The following is a 26,755-nucleotide window of genomic DNA, read 5'->3' on the forward strand; positions in this document are numbered from 1 at the left end:
CAAACCCAGGTCTCCCACACTGCAGGCAGACGCTTTACCGTCGGAGCCACCAGGGAAACCCCGTGAATAACCACAGACTCTAAAGCTTCACTTGGCTCCTGGGACCTGTGCTGTACCAGCCTGCTTACCCCCACCCCCACCTCATTTGTCCCAGGTCAGCATCCGCCTCGGTCACCTGTCAGCCCCTAACGTGGGACATCCACCCCCATACGGGAGAAAGGAGCTGGAGAGCCAGGAGGGTCAGCTGAAACCCCCGGGTTTTATGAATGGAGAATCCAAAGTCCAAAGAGGAGAAGGGACTTCTCTGAACTCAGGGTGTCTAGGCAGGAACTCGGGAGCAAGTGGGACTAGTTTGGGAAGCCCTTGGCTGAACAAGCCAGCAACCCACTGAGCAGGACATTAGGAAGTCAGGGGACCAGGTCGAGCCAGTCTTGGAGCCACGCAACAGCCACTTGGAGGGAGGTGGCCAGAGGTCTGCTCATCCTGGAAGAAGGCCTTTCTGAGCTCCTGCAGACCCCCACCTCCCTACCCACTGCTGGGTCCCTGCTGTGCTTGAGGCCACACAAGCCCCAACGTGGGCAGGGCCAAGACCCTCCTGGTCTCTGCCGCTGGAACAGTGGTCTCTCATGAAGAGTCATCTGCTTCTCTGTAAACTCGATTTCCCTCTTTGCCTTGGCTGCCTGGGAACTCAAGAGTACATTTTTTTAAAGATTACTTATTTACATGGCCGCACCGGTCCTAGTTGGTGGCACGCGTGATCTTTAGCGTGGCTTGTGAACTCTTAGTTGCAATATGTGGGATCTGGTTCTCTAACCAGAGATTGAGCCTGGGCCCCTGCATAGGGAGCATGGCATCTTAGCCTCTCGACCACCCGGGAAGTCCCGACATTTTTTGGTTCAAACTCAAGTTTCTGGCGCTGTCCTAAACGTCACTGTGAGTCTTTCTAGTCTACCTGGGACAATTAAAAAACAACCCAACCCTTGTTTCATACATGTTGTCCTGTGTTTCGGGAGCCTTTCTCACTGGTGTGTGTTGTTTCATTGTGTGACTGGCCCACAGTTCTTCATTCTGCGATTGATGGACACTCGGGTTGTTTCTTGTTCAGGGTCGCTCCGCACAGGGCCGATGGAATGTCCCTGTCCATGTCTCTCAGTGGATGCGGGCTCGTTTCTCTCAGGCACGCACCCACGGTGGAATCCCAGGGTCACCCCATTCATGTGTTTAGCGTTAGGAAATGCTGTGTCTGCCGAGTGTTTTCTGGATGCCGCAGCCGTTCACACGTCCCTTGCTGGTGAGAGGTGCCCCCTGCTCATGTGCTGCCAGCCCTCCCTGCTGGCCCTCTGGCCATGCTCCTGGGCGAGCGGGGTGTCCTGCCCTGAATTCACCTAAGCCTGCTGGCTCTGATGCTCGTGAGCACCTCGAGCTGCCTTTGGCCGCTGGACCCCCTGGTTTGTGAGGCTCCAGTTTTAACCCTTTGAAGTGGCACACAGGCAACAAAGCAGGTAAGGTCTCCCACGTGAGCCCCCAGGATGGGGCACGGAGCTGATGAAACTGCACGCTCTGCAGAATGAGAGCTTCGCACGCTGGTCCCTGAGCAGCAGCCAGGAGGCTCAGCCCGGCCCATCGCCTTCGGAGACTTCCCTCTCGAGCTAATGGACGGGATAGGGCTTCTGGGTTCGAGCTCTGCTCCTCCATGAGCTCTGGGCAAGTTCCTTCTCACCCATCCCAAATCTCGATTTCCTCACCTTTCAAAGGGAGTGGGGTATGGGTGCCCTCCATCAAGGACCGCCTCATGAGAACCAGGGCCTGGAGGGTGCAGGCCGAGGGCCAGCTGTGCTAGCCATGGGGTCTCCCTGGCCCAGTCTAGGCTCCGGAGGAGGGGACGGGCAGCGTGTGTGGGGGAGGCAGGGAGGAAGTACCACTGCGTGTGCCGCTGGGGCACAGAGTGCCCTCCCGGGAGATCCGGCCCTCGGAGAGCCCATCGAAGGGGCTGGGCCAGCTGGTTTTAATCTAAACACACCCCAGGTGTTCCCCATATTTTTATCAAAACACTCTGAACAGCTGCCAGGGTCTCGTCTGCTGGAGGGTGGGCCCCCTGCCCACCACCTGCTAGCCCAGCCCCTGGCTCCTGGTGGGGCTCGGACAGTGCTTCCGGCAGGTTGGGAAGGAAGGCAGAGGGGCCCTCCCAGCACTGCTGTGTGACCCCGGGCAGGCCACTTGCCCTCTCTGAGCCTCCACTTTGTCAGCTGTAAGATAGGGGCCGTAGCGCCTATCTCCCGGGCTGCTGCACAGACCACAGCGGCTGCAGCACCGTACGTTCCCGTGCGAGACCCCCAGGGGAGAGGGCCTCAGTGACTGTCACTACTAGGAACAATATTATGAGCGGAGCATCCCGTCAGCTTGGAGACAAGGGCCCCGAGGGCAGGGCTTCGGGGCTGGTTCAGCCTCCCCCTGGGGCTCCCCCTTCCCTCTCTGAGGAGTCCTAGCGTCCCCGGTCACAGTCACCCAGCATCTCTGTAAGCGCTGCCTCGGCCCCACCGAGTAGGAGGGTGGCGCTTGTTCCCTGCAGCCTGGCTGCACCCTGGGGAAGGTCCCCCCCAAGATCCATGGTCCTCGGGACCTTCTCCGCAGGTGGCAGCAGCTCTCCAGACTCCGAGCCCGACGTGAGCATCTCACGCCCACCTTGTGGACTCTGCCCCTCCCCTCGGGTCAGAGCAGCCCGCAAGGGCTCTTCACCCGCCCCGTCCAGCGCCTGCCGGCCAGCCACCCACCCAAACCACGGGTCCGCGTGCCTGCCCTCCATGTGTCTTCCCCCTGCCTCTCCCCCACAGCCCTGGGGGGGCTCTTTCCAGACCCACTCACGAGAGATGCAGGGCTCCGAGTGTTTCCTCAAGGCCACACAGCAGTCAGGGCCAGCCCAGTCTGAAGCCGGGGTCAAGCACCCTCTGCCCAGCCCAGCAGGCACCCCCCGGCCCTTCCCTGCCCTGGGCCAGGTGTGGTTGTAATTAGGGGCCTCTAGGGTCAGACCAGGGGCGGGGGAGCCTGGTGGGCTGCTGTCTATGGGGTCGCACAGAGTCGGACACAACTGAAGCGACTTAGCAGCAGCAGCAGCAGCAGCAGCAGGGTCAGACCTGAGATGTCTTCTGGGACTGGAAAAGGGGAAAGGAGAGAGAAACCACTTTTGCTGTTTGACCATGTGTGGGAGTCACAGGGGGTGTATGTGATGGCTAACCACTTTGGCATGACTTGGGTGCCCTGGTGGTTCCCTGCGTGCCAAGAAGCTCTGCCTGCTCTGTTGACACAGCCACCCTCTTTGGGGTGCTCTTCCCATGACTCTCAAATGTCCCAAGTGGATTCCCCGTGTCTCTGAGGCTGAGTGGGTGTTCATTTACTCATCCAGGGGGTAGGATGGGTCCCGGAGACCATGGTGGTGGGCGGGGGGCCGTTCTTTCTGAGTTAGACCTTACAAAGCGGAGGGGGCACGAGAGCATGTTCTAGGCAGTGACATGGACAGTTGGGGAACCTGAGTGTGTGGACACCCGAGCTGGGGGGCTATGGGGGCGTGTGGCGGGTGGGCTCTGGGGCGACTTCGTGGGCCACGTGAAGGAGACTGGATTTAGACTTGCCGGGATATGGACACCCAAGCTGGGGGGCTATGAGGGGTGTGGCGGGCGGGCTGCGACCTCGTGGGCCACGTGAAGGAGACTGGATTTAGATTGCTGGGAGTGGGGAAGCACAGGGCGGGCACCTGCCTGACGCCTCGGGCCCCTCGTGGTGGTTTAGTGCACCCCCAGCTTCTGTGAGCCTCTGCATCCAACACCCACACCTGCAGTGTGGGCCCTGCCCTCGGGTGTCGGAGCCCGCTTAGCGTGAAGGCGCAGAGCGCTGCAGGCCTGGGTGGGCACAGGGGGCTTGCCTCTTCGGGTTCAGTGACACTGGCCACTAGCAGTGTCGTGCTCATGGTGACACGTTCACGCCTCTGGGAGCCTGGGTTTGCGGGAGAGGGTTTCATTCTGGTGAACGCTTCTCCACAAGGGAGCTCTCCGTGGCCTGGCGCTCGGGGGCTGGGCAGTGGGCCTCCCCACGGAGGTGAGGATCCAGATTGCGTGTGCCCCACGGGAGGGGCGGGACAGTGAGGCCAGGCGGGGCTTCAGGGCCCAGAGCCTCAGATACCTGCCTTCCTGCCCCATGGCCTTGGGGACGGAGTGGCCCCCACACCCAGGTTTCTAGGCAGCTCAGGCTCACAGGGAGCCAGATGCTGGCGAGGACACGCAGCTCCCAGTGGTCAGAAGGAAGGAGGCCCCTTGCTTGTCTGCTCAGGCAGTTGGCTGATTGTTCCTGTCTCTGCCAGCTCCCAGCAGACGGCCACCACGGGGATGCCCCTGAGCTCACGGAGCTCAGGATTTGGAGGGAGCGTCACCCAGGCAACCAGACACTGCAGCAGAGTGTAACCAGTGCTCCAATGGGGTCAACATGGGTTGCCACAGAGCACAGAAGGGGCACCTAACTGAGACCAGGGCCGGGGGCAAGGCTTCAGGGAAGGCTTCCTGGAGGAGGTGGCTTGTTCCTTGAGAAATGAGCCAGAAAGCCAGTGATGCTGGGGCAGGGCAGCAAATTCAGAGGCTCGCACAGGCAGGCGGGAAATGTGGTGGAGGGGATTGGGCCTGGTCCAAGAGTGGGGAGATGATAGAGAACGGTGGGGAGTGTGGTAAACTAGAAGCCGCTTGCCCCATTTGAGGGAGCGGCTGCCACGCGGTATCCGCTGGCTTTGCCTGTGGAATCCCCAGCCCAGTGTTAGGAATCTTTCAGATTTTCAAACGAAGTCAAGTTTCCAGCTCCTGTTCTCGAAATACTCTTATGCGGGCCCCACCCAGACGCATCCAGGGGTCCCCGGTTTGTGACTCTGGCCTCGCTGTGCATGTGCATCGGGCAAAGGACGAGGCAGGGGCTCCAGCTAGGGTTGGAGGTTCAGGGGACCTCGTTTGTCAGCGTGAGGAAGCCTCTCGAATCTGCGAATGGGCCAGCGGGCGGCCATGCGGCACCACCCACTCATGTCTGCACGCCCCAACTCGGTTCTCAGCACGCCAGGTGCCCACAGCCAACGGGCAGGGAGAACCTCGCAGGAAACAGCTAGCTCATCGGGTCAGTTCTGGTTGACAAGGTGCCACCAGGCTGAAACACCCATAAACAGGCCCGTTTCCTTCCTGCGGGCAGAGGGGCCCCAGGGCGGATGCCAGGGTCCACGGCTCGGGCCCCTACTGCCCTCTGCCTGATTCCTCCTGGGTGGAACAGGCCTGGCCTGGGCGCCAGGGCCCCCAGGGCCCGGCTCAGGAGTTCCGGGGTCTGCCATGAGGGGTTCGGGGAGGGGTGGTGTTCTGCAGCTCCAGGGTGGACCGTGCCTTTCTTTCCCTCTTTGGTGTCTCACAAACACCCTGCTGTCCTCCGGGCATTAGTCAAAGGTAGCAGACCCTTCCTGGGGCTCACCTCCGGCCAGGGGCTAACCCAGAGGCCAGGGTGCACCCCTGCCCACGGGGCTCTCAGCCTGGCCGGAGGTGAGCCAGCACATCAGCGGTTCCCAGACGCACAATCTGTCCCGTGTGCCAAGGGCAGAATCACTAGAGAGAACCTGGGTTTAAATCCAGACACACAGGATTGAGGTCCCAGTGCTGCCATTCACTGCCTGTGACTGTGGGCAGGCTTCCCCCACATCACAGGACTGTGTGGTCATCTCTAGAACAGGCCATCCCGGTGCCCACTGTGGGGCATCGTGCAGGGAACATGGGAGACGCTCCTCGAAGCCTGCCCGAAGCAGCCGCGGGTCCGGTGCCCAGCTGTCCCCCTGGCCTTGTGGTGCAGTGTCTGTGGCTCACCCATGCCCCCAGCCGGGTGAGCTTTGCCTGCATCCTGGAACCTGCCTGCGGGTGGGTGGGCCCTCGAGTCAGCTGCAGGTTCCTCTGCGGCCTCAGTTCACACACCAGGTCCAGCAAGTGCCCCCTCCTGGTGGGAGAGACTCCTGATCCTTCCCAGCTGGGGGATGGCTCAGCCATCCCGAGTGGGGTTCTGGGTCCTGGGGTGCCACCTGCCTGAAGGAGAGGGGGCGTCTGGGGAATGGCCGAGGCTGCAAGGTGCTCGACACAGGTGCGACCCTCTCTTCTCTCTGGGGGCACCCCTGCGCCCCCTCCCGCTCCAGCCCACTTGTGCACATGCACAGCCAGGGTCTCCCAGCTGGTGGTCCCAGGACCCGCCCCCATCTTTAGATCCTCCTACAAGCGAGGCTGCGGGGAGGGGGAGGGAAGGCAGCCAACCTGCTGTGCCCCTGCCCCTCCCCCCGTGACGTCAGCTCCAGGCTGCACAGTTGGGTCCCCAAGGAGCCTGGCTCACCGGGGCGCACCTCTTTGTCATTTACACAAAGCCTCCATTGGAAGAGGGTACTCTGGGGGAAGCTTTCTCTCCCCACCCCCACCCCATTGCCCGTTACGGAGGAGCAGACAGCCAGACGGACAGGGGAGGCCCAGGTACCTGCCAGGATAGGGAGCCCCTGGGGCGTTCCCCCACCCCCACCCCCCAGCAGAGCTCTGACCTCCGGGGAGGCTCAGCCAGTAGAAGTGTGTCCCCATCGGCTTCCAGGCCAGGGAGCCCCGGGAGGTCTTCAGAGGGGCCTGAGACCAGGACTGTCTTAAGCCTGGGTTTTTATTTCAGTATATTACCCACCATGTGATTTTAAGGCATCCAGAGGGGCCCCCACCACCATCTGCACGAGCAGGTTGGGTGACGGAGGGGCAGGAGAAGGGGCTCAGGGGGCTCCAGGCTGCTCTGCTCCACCGAGGCTGGGCCCAAACAGGTGAGACAGAGTGCGGGCAGTGGGGGACCCAGAGGCCAGGGAAGCCGAGGGTCTGGTGGGTGGCGCTCCAGGACACAGGCCTGAGGCCCGGGCAGGTTTCCGAGTGAGACCAGGGATCCAGGCCTGGAGCCCACGAGCGGTCCAGGCAGGATGATGGAGGGTCCTCGTCTCCAAGGTGGCTTCATTGCAAGCAGGGATTGGGGTCAGAGTCCCCATGTGAAGCAGGGCTCGGCGGCTGTTGGCAGGCTCCAGGCTGGGGCTCTGCAGAGACCAGCTCCTGCCTCGGTTTCTCCGTCCGCAGCAGGACTAAACCAGAGGTTCCCGGAGGTGCCTGGGGTGTCAGCCTGAGTCTGGGCCCACCCCACCCCACCTCTGAGATCTATGGCCAGGAGTATCCTCCCAGGCCACGCCACCACGAGGTCGCACCTGCCAGCAGCCGGCGCAGGCCGGGGATCGCTGGCTTGCCCCTCTGGGTCCTAGCAAACTGCTGTCTGGACGGCGAGCATCCCGGGCCAGCAGGTGGACTGTGGGAAGCCCCATCCATCTTTAGACCATGGCCAGTGATGAGGATCTCATCACCCACTCTCAGAAGAAAGTGGACAAGGGCCGGTGGAAGCAGGTCCCGGTACGCACCCCTTGGTGTCTGCAGGAGGCCACACGCTGGCCTGTACCATCTTAGGAACAGGCACTCAGGCCCCCGGGGTCTTGGACTCCAGCGGCTCAGCTGGAAAGACACCCTTGGCTCCGCCTCGTCACCTCCGGCCCACAAATCGAAGCCCTCTCTGCCCTTTTCTTCCAACTTCGTCAGCAGAGCCTGGAGTTGGCGTCAGCCTCGGCTGGGTCACTTGCCCTGGAGCCAGGGCCTGGTTCCCCGAATCCACGTGGCCGGCCCAGCCTGCCCTAGCGCCCAGCCCTTGGCCACCCGGGGTGCGGCCGGCGCTTCCAAAACCATCCGGATGAGGATGCACGCCGCACCCCGTACGGGCAGCGCCGTGGCCTCTGGTCTCTGCCCAGCCCTGTCCTGGAGCAGACCCGGGCTAGGGGGTGGGGGAAGGGTGGGGCAGGGTGGCCCTGTGTCCTCGAGAATGTCACAGGGAGGTCCCCTTGGTCAGCGGAGCCACAGAGGAGGGGGCGGGCATGGCGACTGCTCTTGCTGGGCTCCTCTGCTGGACGTCCAGCCGCCATTTTTGGTGGGCCAGTACAAAGATGGGCCCTGTGAAGCTGTCCAGACCGACACAGATTGGCCTTGTCCTCTGCCTCTGCCGTTGCCTCCTTCCCTCGCTCACGGGGCGTGAGGGGGCAGAATAACTAACAGGCGGAGCCCCTCTGGGTGGGGGCCTTTGTTCATTTACTGGTTGGCAGACCCTTCCTGGGTGCCTGTGTGGCCCATGTGGACGGTCACCGGGGCAGGAAGCCTGGCCCTTCCTTCTAGGCAGCTCAGGTCAGCTGGTGCTCGGCCAGCATGGTGTGAGAGTTGGGGGCAGGGGGGCAAGTTCTGGGTGCTCAGAAAAGAGAGCAGCTTGCTACGGAGCATAGAGGTGGAGATGGGAACAGGAGGGTGAGGCTTTGAAGGATGAGTAGGAGTTTGTGGCTGGAGCAGGACCTGGCGATCATGCCTTTCTGGGACGTAGTGTGGACGGAGGTGCGGGAGAGCATGGACTGTCTGAAGAAGGTGGGCCCTGGACGCAGGGTGACTGAGAGGATACCCCGTTAGGACAAACTTGTCTGCTCTGCTGAGGAGCTGGGCTGTGACGTGGGCAATAGGGAGCCACAGCAGAGTTTACCCAGGGAGAGGTGGGAGCTGGTGAGGAGAGAAAGGATCTGCACGGGTCCCCGGGCTCACACTCAACCAGAGACTCCTGGACACTGCCCCCACACAGGAGCCTGGGAGGGCAGAGGCATCCACCTCCCCTCAGCCACGCAGCCACCCAGGGAACCTGCCTCTGCTTCCAACTTCGGAGAAGGACCTGAGGGCCACGCTCACATGGATGGCAGGGGCCGGGATCTAGCCTAATGCCCCTGCTTCTAGAAGCTTTCTTGATCCCCACATTCCATGCCACGCTAAGTCGCTTCAGTCATGTCCGACTCTTTGAGACCCTATGGACTATAGCCCGCCGGGCTCCTCTGTCCATGGGATTCTCCAGGCAAAAATACTGCAGTGAGTTGCCATGCCCTCCTCCAGGGGATATTCCTGACCCAGGGATCAAACCCGTGTCTCTTATGTCTCCTGCATTGCCAGGCGGATTACATATTGCCTCCCAAATTCCCTCAGACCCCACACCCCGTCCTTCCTTTCTCAGCCCTGGTCACGACTTTGAATGTGGGACTGGACCGTGGGCTCGGGGCGGGCAGAGGGCAAAGGCTGAGCAGCCAAAGCTGGCCTCCCCTCGAGGGCCCTCCGGGTGCAGGCAAGCTGCCAGGTGCTTCATTCTCAGTGACCCCACGCGCCAGACCACACGCCCACCTTACAGATGAGGAGACCGAGGCCGCGGGAAGTGAAGAGACACCGGCTGGGAAGAGAGCAGGGAGCCCGCCCTCCGCGGGCCTGGGGCGGCCCCACTCTGGAGGAGTTCGTTGGGGTGGAGGGCTGCTGCAGTCACAGCCCCCGTGGGGGCCCCAGCCGAGCCTCGGGGTACAGAGAGGGGCCTCTCCTAATCCCCCAGGGGAAGAGGGGCTCGGGGACTCCGGTGTCTGCTCCCCCACGCTTCTGTGTTCCGGTTCTCTTTCTTACCTTCCTCCCTCCATCTGTCGCTCTCGGCTCCCCACCCTGAGGGTCTCTCTGCCCCCTGCTGTCTCCCCCCTTCTCTCCTCTGTTTTCTCTCTCCCTCTCTCTGACTCAGTTTCTCTTTCCTCCATCCTCCTCTTTTCCCGGATATGTGCGTCCCTCTGTCTGCCGGTGGGTCTCTTCTCTGCTCCTATCTCAGTCCTCCCCTTCCCAGTCCTCCTGCCTCCCAGTCCTCCTGCCTCTCAGTCCTCCCCCCCTCAGTACTCCCCCCTTCCAGTCCTCCCGCCTCTCGGTCCTCCCCTCGCAGTCCTCCCGCCTCTCCATCCTCCCCTTCTCAGTCCTCCCCCTGTCAGTCCTCCCGCCTCACAGTCCTCCCCTTCTCAGTCCTCACCCCCTCAGTCTTCCCCCTCCCAATCCTCCCCCTCGTGGTCCTCCCGCCTCTCCGTCCTCCCCTTCTCAGTCCTCCCTGTCAGTCCTCCCGCCTTACAGTCCTCCCCTTTTCAGTCCTCACACCCTCAGTCTTGCCCCCTCCCAGTCCTCCTGCTTCCTCGTCCTCCCACCTCCCCAGCACGTCCAGCCCTGTCCGAGTAGGGCCTGCTCAAAGGCCAGGGGTGTCTCTCAGCCCCTTTGTCCATCACCCTCTGCTTCTGTTCCCACTGCCAAAGGGCATGTCTCTGCTGGGCTTCTTGGTTCAGCTTCTGTAGTGTGACCTCTTTGAGGCCCTGAGGATCACAGGTCACCAGCCGGCATGGCCTGTGGTCTTCTCCCGACCAGTTCGGCCAGGCATAGTGGCCTCGGGGGCCTCACGGCGGGTGGGCCTGGACTGGGGGCCCCCAGAGAGCCAGCTGCGGCTCACGGCAGCGTCACGTAATTACGACATGAAAGTCCACGATTTCCTCTGTGTGTTGGCAAACAGCGGCTGGCTGCTAATGCAATCCTTTCTTTTAATGGATTCTTGAATTCAAATGATATGTAATTAAGCATAATTAGCCGCGTACCCATCTCGGCTTGTACTGCATGCCACGTGGGGCCGCCTAGGATCTCATTAGGAGGCATCTTCTTTCACGGGCCGATTTCTGGTTCCCCCTCGGGGTGGAGTTGGTTCGACTGGACAGTGAACCTGGGCTGGGGGCTGGCGAAGGTCCGAGGTGGACAGTCCTGCGGCCAGTCCTGCAGCCAGCTGCCCCCAGCGAGGACGGGAGATGAAGACTGGGGGCGGGTGTTTGCTGGGAGAGGTTCCGCTCTGCTTTGAGGACGCCCTGCCGCCATCCCCCTCCCCCATCGCGGTGGAGAGAAAGGTCAGGGATCTGCCCTTGAGGGGCGCACAGAGAGGGCACAGGGGGTGTCAGCACCTGGGCGGGCATGGCCTGAAGACATCCCCCTCCCCCGACAGCCTCCTCCTGAGTGGGGGCTGGGCACCCCCACACATCGGTGAGCCGGGCCTCAGGGCCGCCCTCCGCGAGGGAAACCCGTAAGGGCGCTTCCACGCGGTGCAGAGCCGCAGCCTCGCGCACACAGGCTGAGCACGAGACGGGACGTCCGCTCAGGTCCTGCCTCCCTGCCACCCCCACCCCCCGGCCCCCACTGCAATGCCGCCGCCCCCCCCGCCCCAGCTCACTGTCTTCCCTGTACCTCGCACGCCGATGGGTCTCCATCCATTCATGCCATCTGTCTGCCCCCCACCAGTCTCCCTGCCTGGCCTGCTCCCAGCAGCCTGCCACTGGCCATGATCTCCATGCCGAATCTGCCTCCGGGCCTGCCCCCTCCAACCGTGTGTGTCTCTGTGTGCCTCCCGTGAGCACCCCCCATCCAGAGGCTAGGGACTGCACGCTCGGAGGTGTGCCAGCTCACTGGTGGTCACCGGGTGGGTGAGGGGTGGAGCTGTGCTGTGCTCAGCGCAGCAAGGAGGAAACCGAGGCAGAGGGGCGGTTTGTCGTGGTGGGTCTGCTGCCCGTTCAGGCGTTCCGTCTCCATCTCTCAGGGCCTGGCTCCCTGTGCCCTGGGCCAGGCTGCTCCCATCTCAGGGGGAGCTGCCCAGAGAGGAGTCCCTCACCCGCCTGCTTCAAAAAGACCTGAGCGAGGGGGGCACCCCTCAGTATGTTCAGGGGAGGGGTTGTCTGCCCTCTAGGAGGGCCTGGGCAGAGAGCCCCGAGTTCCAAGGAGGAAGACCCTCCTACAGGAAGGGCTGTCCGAAGAGACCCTGGACCCACCAGGAGGCCATGAATGCCCCTCCCTGAGGGGATGGGAAGGGAGGGGCCCTGGAGGGCAGACGGCCAGAGCCGGTGGCACGAGAGCCTTTGCTGGGGAGGCCCAGGAGGCAGTGGCTTGAGGCTTGTGGGCCTGTGTTCTGCATTCTCTTCTTTTCACAAAGTTTTAAATATGTAGAAACCATTCTTATCTCGAGTGCTGTACAAAAACAGGCTGCTGGTAGGGTTTGATCCGTGGGCCACAGAGAAGGACCGCCACGGTAGGAAACAGACACCTCTTCACGTGCGCTTGGGCTTCCCGGGTGGTCAAGAATCCACCTGCCAACGCGGGAGGCGCAGGAGACACGTGTTCAATCCCGGGGTCGGGAAGATCCCCTGGAGCAGGAAATGACAACCCACTCCAGTATTCTTGCCTGGACAATCCCTGTGGACAGAGGAGCCTGGCGGGCCACAGTCCACGGGGTCGCAGAGTCGGGACATGACTGAAGCAACTGAGCATGCACACACGGAACATGTGACTTTATATGAGACTTTTTAATGAAACTTTCACGGTAAAAACACCTCAAGTGTGACCCTACGCGTGTTTTACACTTGTCAAGTGCACTGAACATGAACAGTGCGATGCTGTTTCCACCATGAACCACCCCCGCGATCACCACCTGGGCCAAGGTCTAGAACACTGCCACCCCACCCCCAGGAGGAAGCCGGCTTCTGGCCTCTGCCCAGGAGCCTGGCATCACCCACTCCGGAACTTGACATGAACAGGTCCTCTGGCCTGGATGCCTTGAGCCCAGCTTCTTCCACCCGCAGCGATGTCTGTGGGGGACAAAGGGCAGACCTGGCAGCCTGGGGGGCTCACCGTGGGTGGTGGTGTCCCGCCTGGGGGTAGCTGACCGTGGGTGGTGGTGTCCCGCCTGGGGGGCTCACCGTGGGGGGTGGTGTCCCGCCTGGGGGGCTCACCGTGGGTGGTGGTGGTGCCCCGGGCCGTCCGGGCCTGTGCACGTCCTACCCTGTTGATGGACGTTTGTGCAGTTTCCACCTTTTTTTCTATTACGACCGAAGCCGCCAGAACATTCCAACACACGATTTTGGTGGACAGGCCGACGCCCTTTGGTTCTGTTGCCTGCCTAGAGGGGACTCGTGGCTCACAAATAGGTGCCAACACCGTTGTCCAGGGTGTGTGCCACCTACAACTTTTGACAGTTAACAAGCACGGATTTCAGCACCGACACGCGGTAATTTGGGTCTTAAATTCCCGTGTTCACTAGATGTTTGGATCTGGCAAGAGCGAAATAATAATCCCTTAAATACCTCCACTGACGCAAGAGTTGCTGATCCTGCGGGCAAGGGTGAGGGTCCTTGTGTGCTTGTCACTCTTGAGAAGACCAGGAGTGATGCCCAGTGCCTGCTGGCCCTGCCACCTGCAGGTGGCCTCTGCTTGGACTAGGCGCTGTCCACAGGGGCCTTCCTGGAGGGGTGGGAACATGTGTTCCCACGTGCCTCGAGGCTCTGGCACCCAGAATCGGGCCAGGAGTCAGAAGAACCGGGTCAGATCTGGGTCTGCCCTCCCTGCTGTGTGACCTCAATCAAGTCTCTGAACCTCTCTGATCCCCCATTTTCTCACCCGCTTCCACCCCGGGGACAGAAGGAGAAGAGGATGGGAGATGGGTGAGGGCCGTGCCTGGGGGGCAGCGGGGGTCACTGCAGCAGGCAGAGAAGTGGCCTCAGCCCGTACAAGAGGGTGGGCAAGTGAGCAGAGGTCCCGGGGAGGGGCACAGGGCAGAGTCAAAGGCGGGCCTCCTCAGTCATAAGGAGTATCCACACTTCCTGCTCCCACACCCCTGCCCCGCTCTCAGGCCTCAGCAGCCCTGGGCAGGAGGCCTCCAAGCCACTGGGCTGAAAGCTCTATGAAAGAAAATGTGCCTAGGACGCCCCTGACGGTCCAGAGGTTAGGACTCCGCGACGCCACTGTAGGGAGCACGGGTTCGATCCCTGGTCAGGGAGCTAGGATCCCACAAGCCACACGGTAACTCACCGCCCCCTCCAGCCCCCGCAAAAGGCACCTTTGCTCAGTTCAGCTCAGGTCAGTCACTCAGTCATGTCCGACTCTTTGCGACCCCATGGACTGCAGCATGCCAGGCCTCCCTGTCCATCACCAACTCCCAGAGCTTGCTCAAACTCATGTCCATTGAGTCGGTGATACCATCCAACCATCTCATCCTCTGTCCTCCCCTTCTCCTCCTGCCTTCAGTCTTTCCCAGCATCAGGGTCTTTTCCAATGAGCCAGCTCTTCGCATCAGGTAGCCAAAGTATTGGAGTTTCAGCTTCAACATCAGTCCTTCCAGTGAATATTCAGGACTGATCTCCTTTAGGATGGACTGATTGGATCTCCTTGCAGTCCAAGGGACTCTCAAGAGTCTTCTCCAACACCACAGTTCAAAAGCATCAATTCTTTGGTGCTCAGCTTTCTTTATGGTCCAACTCTCACATCCATACATGACCACTGGAAAAACCATAGCTTTGACTAGACAGACCTTTGTTGGCAAAGTAATGTCTGCTTTTTAATGTGCTGTCTAGGTTGGTCATGAGTTTCCTTCCAAGGAGCAGTGCCTTTAATTCCACGGCCTTTGCTCAGGATGGCCATTTTAGGGTCAAGTGCTTTTTCAGTATCAAAACTTTCCAAAGGGGTAACCTGACTTTTAGGATGTTGTCAGAACCCACTTCAGTCACTTCTTCCCGGGGGCGTCCGAGGTGGTGGCCCCGCTGCTGGGGTGGATGCGCTTTCATGCTTGCCTGGGGCGTTTGGCTCAGACTTTGGGGCGATGCCAGCGGCAGCCCCTCAGCGTGGGAAGCTGCACCGGGGTATCCCCCTCACCCCTGCCATCAATCTCCAGCCCACGAGCAGTGGGGGTGAGGGGTGCCTTCCTGTCACCAGGGCCCCACACTCCAGTTGATAGCCCACCCTCTAGGCCACTCCCACAACTGTCAAGGCTCCAGGGGTCGTCCCTGGGAGCCCACCCTGAGCCCCTGCCCCCTCCTGGTACCAAGGCTGCAGCCCCATTAGTTCCCCTTCCCCTCTCACGTTTGCTGGGAGCCTGGCTCAGCCGCAGCCCCTGCACGGGGTCCCCTGCGGCCCTGCGGACACCCACCCTCATCGTGTGGCCTCACTGCCCTTGTTCTCCGTGTCCAGCGGGGCCTCGGGGAATAGAGGAGGGCACAGATGCAGGGTTTGGGTGGTCCTCGCCTCCCAGATCTCAGCCGGAGAGCAGCTTTGCGAGGAGCCTTCCTCTGCTGGGTGGTGCAGCCTCTGGGGGTACATGAGCCCCCCACCCACCCCGGGGTCTGGGTGGGAAACTCGGAGCAGGACGGAGCTCAGGGCCCCACTGTCCGGGGCGTGATGCTTCTGCTGGCAGCATGGATGGAGCAGGGGCCAGTGGCCACTCTGCCACGGGGCTCTGAGCAAGCTGCCCACAGGAGGGGCTCAGGGAGGAGTCCAGGCAGAGGGAGGCCTGGGTGCTTCTGAGTGGGGGTGGCCAGGACTGGGGCATGGGGAGGACAGGGACCGCACCAGCCAAGGCCAGCCCGGCCTGATGGGACGCAGAAGGGCCTGGAAACCTCCCGAGGGTGAGGCCGGGCCTGTGCTGGATGCTGGGAAGGCAGTGACCTCAGAGGGTCACCTAGGGGTTACTGACCGGCTAACCCTCCGTCCTGCCCTCCAGGCCCAGCGACGAGCACCACCCGGAAGTCAAGGCTGATGGATACGTGGACAACCTCGCAGAGGCCGTGGACCTGCTGCTGCAGCACGCGGACAAGTGACGGGCCTTCTGGGAGGGCCCCGCCTCCTGCCACCCTGCCCCGTGCCCAGACCACCCAGGGTGCTGCCCTCGGCCCTGGATAAGCAGGCAAGAGGGTGCCAGCCAGGCAGTTCTGGGCCCCTGAGCCACCAGTTCCTCCTCTGTCTCCCTCTACCGACCCTCTCCTCCCCTCACCCTCCCCAGACACATCTCCCAGCCTCCTGGGGGGAGTTTGATCCCCACTGATGGCCCATCCCATCTGTTTGTCCCTCTGGAAGTCGAGAGGTGGGCAGACTTGTTGAACGCCCACACCCACCCTCCATTCACACCACGTACTTTAAATGTGCTACCTGATTGGACTCAGGCGTTTGCCCACTGTCTTTTAGTGAACAGTCCCTGCGCTTTAAGGAGGCACCTGGAGGAAGCGGGGGTCTCCCAGGCACCGTCCTTGTAGGCAGAGCTGAGCCAGCCTCCCCGGGACAGCCCAGCGGCTCCGGCCCCCACCCAGTGTCAGAGTGGGCACTCAGCGCTCCCCGTGCACCTCCCAAACCATGCAGCCCCTCTCCCCATCCCATCCCCTCTGGAGCCAAAACAGAATGGCTCCCAGGGCCACTCTGCCGTGCTTCAGCGTGAGAACTCTAACCTCTGGATGCCAGGTTGTGGATGGAGGGTACCTGCTAGAGCCTTAACGGTAGACTTGTCACCCCCAGGAAATTAATGGTGAAATAAACTCCACCCTGACCTGCAGTGACTCATGCTCTAACTGCTCGGGGGCTGGGAGGACCGTCCCTGATCCCACCCTGGACTTGAACCCCTACACGTCAGAGGGCCCGCGCCCCGAGACACCTCGCCTGCCTCAAGCCCTTCATTCAGCAGAGGGGGGGACACTGAGGCCCCATGGGGACCAGGTGGACAGGGCAAGCATGGGCCTCCGCTCAGGGTGGTGAGCTGCAGGCTTTCTGAATTCACCCACTGCCCCGGTTTCAGGTTTCAGAATCAGTCAGCAGGTCGGATAACTTGATTGCTCTGTTTCTCCCCAAATCCACCCAGAAGCCACTGACAGATCTTGGGAGACTTCTCATAAAAGAACTCATGAGTCCTCCAGAACAGGACTCCCATGAAACAAAGGCAGGTGATGATAAAACGTTCTGCCTGAATCCGAGTCCCCTAGCCTGTTAAATCAGGATTAGAAAGATGGTGCTGGGTCTTCTCATGGAAATGAGAGGTAACTGGTTAGGCTCATGGTGTTGGCTTGCAATGGAGGCAGGGCGTTTGGCCTATCAGCTGGAAAATAGGCAGATGCCCTGCCCCTGGAGGGGGTCCCCTAATCCCAGCTCTTTAGGCGATGAGCTGGGTGCTGTAGGCAGGCACGAGGTGGCTGCAATTCACCGGGGCTCGGAGGGTGACTGTGAGGGAGCAGGCCCGCAGCCTCCCATTTGGCTTGTTCCCTTTTTTCATCTTGCCCTTTTCGTGGGCCACCCTTGCCCGCTGTCCTCGGCAGGGGCCTGCAGCCAGGGTAATGGGGCTCTGGAGGAAGGTGGCTGGTGGTTCCCGCTGCCCAGGAGTGGGATGCAGAGGGTGTCAGAGGAACAGCAGGCACAGACCCCTGCTTTGGGCAGAGAACATACCACCTCCTGCCCCAAGCTGTGGGTTCAGCGAAGTGGACACTGTTACCTCCCACTTTTACAGGTAAGGAAACTGAGGTGCTCGAATCAAAGTCCGACTCTGCATCCCAGGCCCTTTCTGGTCCTTTCCACAGTCCTTCCATGGGGGGTGGCCTGTGGTGGACCCGGTGGCTGTGACTTCCCAGGCGAGGGGCGCCCTGACGTCCTCCCCCGGAGATGTAGTGTCTTTCAGGGTGGAGGGCCAGCCCTACTCTGGGGGCACCGTGTACCGCCTGAGCCTCAGCCACTTTCTGTGTGTGCTCAGTTGCTCACTCGTAGTGCCCAACTCTTTGCAACCCCTGGACTTTGCAACCCCAGGCTCCTCTGTCCATGGGATTCTCCAGGCAAGAATACTGGAGTGGGTTGCCATTCCCTTCTCCAGAGGATCTTCCTGACCCAGGGATTGAACCCAGGTCTCCCACATTGCAGGCAGATTCTTTACCAGCTGAGCCACCAGTGAAGTCCAAGACCCTGATGCTGGGAAAGTTTGAGGGCAGGAGGAGAAGGGGACGACAGAGGACGAGATGGTTGGATGGCATCACCGACTCAGTGGACGTGAGTTTGAGTAAGCTCTGGGAGTTGGTGATGGACAGGGAGGCCTGGGGTGCTGCAGTCCATGGGATTGCAAAGAGTCGGACATGACTGAGTGTCTGACTCAGTCATGAACTGAATAGACAGTAAAGAATCTACCTGCAATGCAGGAAACCCAAGTTCCATCCCTGGGTCAGGAAGATCCCCTGGAGTCAGAAATGGCAACCCACTCCAGTATTCTTGCCTGGGAAATCCCATGGACAGAGGAGCCTGGTAGGCTACAGTTCATGGGGTCGCAGTTAGACACGACTGAGCAATTAACACATAAGATGATAAAAGCAACATGTGTCATTGTAGGAACATCAACAGAAAAGTTCAGACAGGAACCAGAGCCTCTTGGAGTCTGACCGCTGTTAACATTTGGGTGCATTTCCTTCCACCTCGCTCCACGTGAAGATAAATGTTTGAACAGTTGGGATTGCACCGTACGTGGAGGGTGGTCCTGGGGTTTTTTTGGGTGTTGATTCTTTCACTTAAGCCCGAGGAGTGTTACAAGCCCTGTCTGCACGTGAGGAGGCTGCTCAGAGGCAGCCTATGTCCTGGTGGCCCACGGATGGTGCCCCTGTTGGCTGCGGGTGGCCCTCAGTTGGGCCGGACCCAATGGCAGAGCATTTGAGCTGCAAGCCCCAGAGCTTGTGCTTGAGGCAGTGTCCCCTGCTGCCCCTGGCCCTGGTGAGGCACCAAGGGGGCTGCTGAGCTGGGATGTGCTGAAACCAGATCCGAGCCCTGCCATGGATGTAGCCTGAGGAGGGTGAGTAAGGAGCTATTAGGGCCGTAGCCATCCAGGGCCACTCTGGGGGAGCCTCCTCTGCCAGTCATGGGGAGCATGAGGCAGGGTCTCTGGGCCCCTGGCCTTGGGGCTAACAAGGCTGCCAGGGGAGGGCATGGGGCTCCTCCCACCCCCAGCCTTGCCTCACCTGCTTCGTGAACTGCACGTTCATGGGCCTGTTTGAAAAAGGAAGAGCTGCTAAACAGAAAACAAGGAGAGTCTGGGTGGGGTGCTCTGGTGGCTCATTCCCAGAGTTGGGGGGCGTCCTTAGGACCTAAGACATCTCTAGCCATAGCCTCTGTGGTCAGAGGACGTGGGCCAACCCTGGCTTCTTAGAAATTACACAAGCCTCAGTAAATTTGTCCCCAAGGCTGCAAGCATCATGCTCTCCTGAGCTTGGTGAGCAAAGGGTCCGTGACTTGGGGGCCAGGCACAGGAGCCCACTCTGGGCTGAGCTGTGTGCACTGCTGACCCCTCGGCACGAGCGGTGCAGACCTGAGCTGTGCGTCCTCTGCGGGGCAGGGAGGGCCCAGCCTGTGTCGTCTCCCGGGGTACCCTGGTGGGCAGGTGGCCCTGCACCCAGCAGGACTTTCAGGCCAGGCCCTCTATAGCGTCAGGGCCACGTGGCCCGGCCTGGGTGCTGAGCTGACATGCTCATGACAGCTCTGTGACAAGCAGGTCCCTCAGTGCTCCTAACTTGGGGATTACAGCAGGGTGCGGTCCCTGGCTCCTGGCTGGAGTGAGGAGCAGAAGTCCTCTGCCCAGAACCCACACACACTCTAATGACTGCCCCGGAGCTGGGGACCCCCCGGATCACAGCTGTGGCCATGGCCAGCCCTCCCGTCAGTTGCTCACAGCCTCCTGCACCGGAAGATTTTGAGAGCACTCAGCTCTCCCCCCACTTTACAGATCTGACCCTGGGGCTTGGAGGGGACAGAAAGGCCCCAGGCTCTGCCTGTGCCAGCCCAGAGCACAGGTGCAACCCTCCGATCCGTCACCCCCAACCCCCCAACAGAAAGCACACAGCCGGCTCACAGCAACTGGGTACTGAACCAGGAAGCTTTATTTACACAGTAAAAGTAACAAGCAGATTCCTGAGAGACTAGAGCGGCCCTAGTGCAAGATAGTTGTGGCCTGCGCAGAGGGCAGGCTGCGGTGGGTGGCAGTGGGGGGCAGACCCAGCGCCATCCTGCACAGCGCTTCACCCGGGCAGCGGCCGGGCCCAGTGTGGCCCGTTTTCCAGCCACCACGCTTCCTGAAGCTCTAGGGCACCGACGGGTGCTGCTGGGAAAGCACACGTGACCCCGGAGACGGCCAACCCGCGGGCACCCGCGCCCGGGACGTGGGCCCCCACACTGGGACACAATTTCTTTGCCAAGGAGACTATGCTAGAAGATTGGACTATTCTAGCTAGGTGTAAGATTTCTGCTGTGGTCTGGGATTTTTTTTTTTTTTTAATTAAATCCTTTTCTTTTCTCTTTAAAGAGGCGCCGGTGGGAGGGGTCCGGCCACCGTGAGCCTGCGGCAAGCGGCGGCACCATCGCCTACATGGAGGCGCTGTCCTGGCTGGGTTGCTGCCCCCAGAGCCGGGGCGTGAGGACCGCCTGCACCCCAGGCTGTGGGATCTGACACAGTCATCGTGTGGATGACCTGCCTCCAGGCCAGGGTGTGTGAAACTCGAGCCCGTGGTGGGGCGTCTGTCCAGGGCGTGGGCTGGAGGCTCAGGCAGCACCAGCCAGAGTGTGGAAGCGCACAGGCTGCCCCTCCCCCACCTTGCTCTGGGGCCCCTTGTGGACAATGGGTTTGTTTCCTTTCTAAGGTGGACTTTGCATTTTAAAATTTCTTTCAGTGTATACAAATTCACAAAAACTTTTCCTGCTACAAAAATTTTGTTGAAAAGTAAGGCTTTCTGAGAGTGAAAATCCTCACGAGCTCTCCAGGGGCCTGGGAGTCGTGTCTGCCCACGGGCGCTGCGCTGGCCCTGGCCTCCACGGCGAGTAAGGCAAGAGGGTATGCGGTAATGTAAACGCTGAGGCTGCCGCCCCGATGCCCGGCCCGGCCCCACGGGCAGCGGCCTCTGTTAGTCGGCGGCTTTAGTGAGGGTGCCCCAACACGAAGCCCCCACACCCTTCAAATGCACGACCCTGCTCTTGTCCTTCCAGGCCCCCGGGCAGGCGGACAGCCTGGCACAGCCCTCCCTCCTAGCTCTGACCTTCCTCAGTTCCCCCTTACAGGCAGGAGTTCATGGGCTGCACTAGGCAGGGTCCTGGCAGAAGTGAGGTTCGGGGCTGGGAAGGAGGCACCAGCTGGCCTGCTGCCCCCTAGGGACACCCCTCACCCCAGGGTGGTCAGAGAGTCTCCCTTCAAGACCAGGAGTCCTGGTGCCGGGGGAGCAGAGCCCAGAGACGGGCCTCAGGCAGCACCTCCTATAGACAGATGGGGGCTGCTCTCTTTGATGGGAAGACGGACATGAAGCCACCCCACAGCTGCCTCTTTCTCTGAGGGATCACTGGTCATCCTCTCCCCTCCTTGCTGCTGTCGTGGGCTTGGGCGGGGAGCTTCTGTGGGAGCAGGAACAGCCGAGAGAGGCCTGAGGAGGCTGGGAAGGGCCAAACCCTGCCCTGGGCTGCAAGCCCTTCTGCCTCATGGGTCCCAGGAGCAGCCTGCAGGGAGATGGGGCGGGTGGGGCCACGGCTCGTCCTTCCCCGCCACCAGGCCTGAGAAGGGGTGGGGGGTGGCTGGCAGGGTCCGAGGGGGCCACGCGCACTACAGCTCTGTGACACGCACCACTGCTGCGTCCCTTCCCGGCCTGGAGGAATGGCATCCAGGGGAAGGGCTGCTGTTCAGGGCGCATGCCCGCTGTGGCCACTGGGTGTGGGTCAGGTATCATGCCTCCCACCCAGGCTCCTTGAGGCCAGGGGGCGCCGGCACGTCCTCTCCCGTCCATGCACCCGCTGCTGGACGCCCCGGGGTCTCCTGGATCGGCTCAAAGACGACGAGCCGCCTGGTCTGGCTCCCCAGGGGGGCTGTGCCCTTTGGCGGGACCTGCCCAGCACCCAAACGCCCACGATGCTCTACAACCTGCAGATTCTGACACCATCTCGGGGGGGCAGGGTGGCGGGTCATGGAGTTGGGGTTTTCTGCAAGCATCTTAAACAGCTGATTTTTAAGAAGAGCCAACTCTAAATGAGAACTTGAGCCACTGCACTTCGGATGTCCAGAAGTAAAGGTTTAAGTCACATTTCCCCAAACCTGGTCTCTCTTCAGAGGAAAGAGAAAGAACCATGTGCCCTCAGCCCTTGCAAGCACTGAGGGCTCTGCCGTCAGCAGAAGGTGAGTGGGACCAAAGGGATCCCCGGAGTGCCTCTGTCGCGTGGCAGCACACTGCAGGGGACACGTGGATGGACTGAGCCTTGTGGGAAAAGGAGCCACTTTGCTCATAAGCTGACCCCCACTGCTGTTGTCTGCAGAAGACGCCGAGCTGCTGACAGCTGGATTCCAGGGGAGCCAGAGCCCCATGGGGCGTGTCTGCAAAGCGGGGCTGGGGAGGAGCGGTCTGGGAGAGAAGCCTCAAGGAGTTGGGGCTCCTGGTGGACCTGGGGGGGGCTCTGCTGGGGCGCCAGGAGCCAGGAAGGGTGTGTGGGCACCCCACTCTGTGCTTGTGGTTGGGGCGGTAGCAGGGAGGTGGCACCCCTCCAACCCCCCCCAACCAACAAGGCTGTGCTTGGTAGATGGCCGGGCCCAGAATGGCTGACAGGCACCCTCTAGTCCCGGAACATGCCCAGGGCCTGGGTCTGCGCACCTGCACAGGGCCCTTGTCCCTGAGGACGTTTTCAAAAGGCTGCCCTCCTCTGGGGACGTCTCTCCACTCACCCGTGTCTACTGAGCTCATTGCTCAGTGGCAGGGCATCGTGGACAGCGGCTGCCAGCTGCTGACCCTGCCAACTTCAGCCCCCAGCCCCAGAGCAGCAAAGTCTGGAGCTGGGACCTCTACACCATGGGAGGGGCTCGTGCCTCTGCCTTCTTGGTCAACGGAGCCACCAGATGTCTACCCACCTGGACGGGCCTCTAACAAGCAACCCCCCGCACCCCGAGGTGTTCCCTGGACCCTGGGAGTCCACCCGGCACGCAGGGCCCCATCACCCACACCTAGAATTAAGGCCGAACGGTTCTGGTGTTAACGACCGAGGAAGCCTCCCCCGCCTTCCCGAGCCTGAGCGGGAGACCTGGGAGAGAAGGCACGGAATACACACTCGAGGGGAGGAGGGCGCGGCAGGGCTGGCCCCCCAACCCAAACCTGAGAGCGGGAGGGCGGGTGGGCCCGTGACGCCAGCACGTGGACCTCAGGCGGAAACCCGGGCTGGGGGTGGAAACCCCAGCCCTGCACAGACGCCAAGAGACTGCCCAGCGGGCAAGGCTGGGGTGCCGTGCCCATCGATGTGCCGCAAGTGAAAGGGGGGCAAGAGACCGAGACTGAGAAGCTTCCGTCCCGGCCCCCGTGGTTCCGTGGACCGTGGCTGCCGTGCTGGTGAAAGGCTGAGATGCTGCACTGCGGGGCGGGGAGTGGGGGGCGGCCCGGGCCCCCGCAGGCGGGACAGCATCTCGGGGAGCCGGTGGGCTCGCTCCTGGGCCCTGATGCCCGCCTCCCAGGAAGCTTGGATCAGGCCCAGGGGTGGGGCTCCCCGGAGGGCCCGCCACCGCACCTGGGGGGTGGGCAGGAGGAGGCCCCTCGATTCAAACGAGCCCTCCCGACCCCCGCCCCCCACCCCCAGCCAGGGCCTGCAGCCCCTCAGTTGTTCTCTATCTGCTCTATGTCCAGCTCGCCGTCCAGGGAGCAGGGGCTGCTGCGGGCCCTGCGGTCCCGCCAGGCTGTGCCCAGCTCCTCGCAGCATGGCTCCTCCCGGCAGGCCAGCGAGTCATCCAGGGAGGAGGGCAGAGGCTCAGGGACTGGGGTCCCGGCGGGCGTCCTGCCCCCTGCGCTGGGGGCCGAGTGCAGGGTGGCCCAGGACCTGGTGTGCAGGGCGAAGGGGCTGTGGGTGCTCCGGTCCTCCGTCCCCGTGTTCAGGCAGCTGAGACTGCTGAAGGTCTGACAGTTCTGTGGGGAAGACAGACACAGGTCACAAGGGGTCGCAGTCCCACGGAATCCAAGGACCGAACGCCCCACCCAGCCCGGCCAAGACCCCTGGGGGGCTCCATGGTGGTGGGCCCACCAGGCGATGGAACGCCCTCCCCAACGTCAGCAAGGGCAGAGGGGCCGTTGGTTAACTCCTGAAGAACCACCCCTGGCCGGTGAACACCACGTTAATCAAGAGACATAAAATGCAGTTGAGTGACTGAAGTCGCTCTGTCGTGTCCAAGTCTTTGCAACCCCATGCACTGTAGCCCACCAGGCTCCTCCATCCATGGGATTCTCCAGGCAAGAGTACTGGAGTGGGTTGCCATTTCCTTCTTCAGGGGATCTCCCTGACCTAGGGATTGAACCCAGGTCTCCTGCATTGTAGGCAGATGCTTTACCGTCTGAGCCACCAGGGAAGCCTCAAAATGCAGTTATTTGTCTACAAACTGGCAAAGAGCACAAACTTCCTAACATCCAGTTCTGGGGGGACTGGGGGTGGTGGTGGTGCAGTAGGGAGGGAGCTGGGGGCAGGCTCAGAGGCCTTCACGCACAACCTTCCTGCAAAACAGAAGTGGCAGGTTCACCTCTAGGATTTTTACCGCAAGAAAACAGTTCGGACGCAGCAACATAAATGTGCCTCGTCACACCGTTACAGTGGAAAGAAGGGAGTGACCCAGCATCATTCCCCATGATGCTGGTTCCGTAAAGCATGTCTTTTCAGGCAGAGGGAGGCTCTTGAGCCGTTGCAAGAACACAGCAGGAGCGGGCCCACTGATGTAAAGGGAGAAGCTGCCAGGCTGCGCTGGCGCTCAGAGCGGACGCGGGGGCCCACACCACCTTCTCGCCGTGGCAGGGACGGGACGTGGGCGGGGGAGGGTGGGCTTGATGTTCGCATGGTGCACAGTCCCACACGGGCCCTGGGCTCCCGGGCCCTCGGGTGGTGGGTGTCAGCCCCGCTGGGGGCGGGGCAGGGCTCACAGCTGGGGGCTGCAGGCAGACCCCCCACCCCCAGCCACACTTAGGCCTCGGTGGCCTCCTCTGTGAGAGGAGGTCCCTACCTGTCCCATCTGAGGCCCCAGCAAGAGCCAAGGGCTCCGCGCCCGCCAAGCCCTGCCTCTGTGAATGTGGCCGGCCTGGAGGAGGCAGCCTAGGGCCCACCGGCAGCAGCCACAGCCTGGACGTGACCCCACGCACTCACAAGAGGGGGCAGCCGGCACTGCGCACAAGTGGGTCCAGCTACATGCCTGCTTCCACGGCTGAGCGCGAGGCCCGGGCAGGACAGAGGCAGCCCAGCCCCTTCCCAGGGACGAGACAGAAAGGGAAGCGCATTGGAAGCAGCAGCTGGGGGGATCCGGGCTTTGGGAGGTGGGAACGCGGGCAGCACTGCCTGCCCACCGACGCCGAGGCCACGGGCCCGTCCCCGAGGGCCCTGGTCCATTTGCTGACGGCAGTGTTTATGTGTCGCTTTGGAATGAAGACGACCACTGGCTCATGGCGCACAAGCTGCTGAAGCATCTGGGCAAATGGAAAAGGCACTCTCTCTGGAGGGAGGAGGCAGGGCCCGCCGTGCGCACTTTCCCTGTTCCTGCCTGCACCGTGGAGGAACCCGTTCTCGTGGGTCTGCTTGTCCTGGAATCTTTTGATTAACTGAGGAAGGCAGGCTGGGGGGTGGAGGGTACTGGGGGCATTGAGGAGAGAAGAGCCAGGCTACCCATTAGACCTGCGATGCTGGCCCTGACTGTGGCAGGAGCCAGCCTAGGGGCGCGGAGCCCCTGCTGGGTTGCATAGGGCTCAGAGGGCCAAGTCCTCATTGGGCACGTTTGCTCTGCTGCTGGGAGACAGCTCCTCATGCAAAATGGCCCCCGAGATCCTTCATGTCCCCAGGGTCAGAACGCAAACCTGGGTAGGGATAAGCCCCAGCTGGGAGGCCCTTGAGGCCTCTCCACCTCCCGGTCACCCTCTGGACAGGCCCAGACCTGAGCCGGGACAAGAGGAGAACTGGGTGGGGGGCAGAAGGGAGGAAAGATGGCCCAGCCCAGGCAGGGGCATCAAACCCCAGGCTCAGCAGGGAGGCCTAGGAGGGAGGCCCCAGGAAGCCAGATCTAAACCCCTGCACGGCCAGACGGTCTCTCGCCCTGTAGTCGTGGCGGAGAGGAAGGAGTGGCTGTGCACAGTCATGTGAGTCCAGTTACAGACAGTGGCGTCCGGTGCGAGCCCGGTGTGCTGCGAATGGGCCACAGTGAGGCTGAGATCCTGGGGCTTGCAGCCCTGGGGGAACGGCCACAATGCTCCCCTCCATGTGCAGGACCTGAGCGGGCCTCCCTGCTTCCTGGGAGCTGTGCCACGAGAACGCGGTCTTCCGGAACTCCTCCCGAGCATCCTGCCTGCCAAGCAGCCTGACCCCAGGTGCTGACGACGGTGTGTGAGTGGGGGGCGCCTGCCTTCACGGCAGCTGTGACGGCACGTCTGGGCACGAATCGTATTACGCAGCGGCCACACCAGCAGCAGGGTGCCGGGGACCCCGGTTTGCTGGGGCCTTTCTGAGATGTGGCTTCTGCCTTGAGTGTGCCCGGGAGAGGACTGAAGTCAGAGAGGCTGCCGTTACAGTCCTAGGTTCTGCCACACACAGGCCTGACAACTTCAGACAAGACCCTCCCACCTCTGGGCCATGGCCCCCCCAACCAACGAGGGGGGCCCCCCCAACCAGCCCCCTCCCCTGCCCGTTCTGGCTGTCTGGAATAACTGGGTCGTTTCTGCTTTGAGGCAGGACAAGAAGCTGCAAGGTTTGGTTGGTGACTGTTGTCACAGCAAACCCCGGGATGCCCCTGACCCCACCCTCTGAAAGTCCTCAAAGGCACCTCCTCCTTGGCCACAAAGCCAGTGTCACCTTGAAAACACTGTTGACTCAAAACTCAGCTGTTGCAGCCACGGTGAAAACCAAGACCCCTCTGCAGAGTGTCCCAGCCGGTGGCAAGGCCCACCTGCCGGGGAGGAATGTGGCTGTCACAATGGGGCAGTTGTGTGTCCCGCCCAGGTTCCAAGCCAGAA

At 61.8% G+C, this 26,755-nt stretch overlaps 2 protein-coding genes and 1 non-coding gene across 6 annotated transcripts in view; 1 reads left to right on the forward strand and 2 right to left on the reverse strand.

Annotated features, from left to right (window-relative positions):
* LHPP (phospholysine phosphohistidine inorganic pyrophosphate phosphatase) overlaps window positions 1-16,314 on the forward strand; it is a 127,896-nt gene extending 111,582 nt beyond the window's left edge. For all 4 annotated transcript variants that reach the window (XR_011564324.1, XM_070781054.1, XM_070781057.1 and 1 more), the window contains one exon: window positions 15,493-16,314. Coding sequence is in view for 2 of the 4 variants with exons in the window: in XM_070781055.1 (XP_070637156.1) it covers window positions 15,493-15,589 (97 nt within the window). In the remaining 2 variants the exon portion in view is untranslated. The remainder of the gene's footprint in view (window positions 1-15,492) is intronic.
* A 3,318-nt stretch (window positions 16,315-19,632) lies between these two features.
* Window positions 19,633-26,755, reverse strand: part of FAM53B (family with sequence similarity 53 member B) — a 79,339-nt gene continuing 72,216 nt past the window's right edge. Inside the window, exon 4 of the mRNA XM_019988729.2 lies at window positions 19,633-23,686. Coding sequence (XP_019844288.2) covers window positions 23,381-23,686 — 306 coding nt within the window. The 3' untranslated portion in view covers window positions 19,633-23,380. The remainder of the gene's footprint in view (window positions 23,687-26,755) is intronic.
* TRNAC-ACA (transfer RNA cysteine (anticodon ACA)) lies at window positions 24,051-24,123 on the reverse strand. Its single transcript has one exon. It is a non-coding gene; the product is annotated as a tRNA-Cys (tRNA).

This window comes from Bos indicus, chromosome 26, assembly GCF_029378745.1.
Source record: "Bos indicus isolate NIAB-ARS_2022 breed Sahiwal x Tharparkar chromosome 26, NIAB-ARS_B.indTharparkar_mat_pri_1.0, whole genome shotgun sequence".
Lineage (NCBI taxonomy): Eukaryota > Metazoa > Chordata > Mammalia > Artiodactyla > Bovidae > Bos > Bos indicus.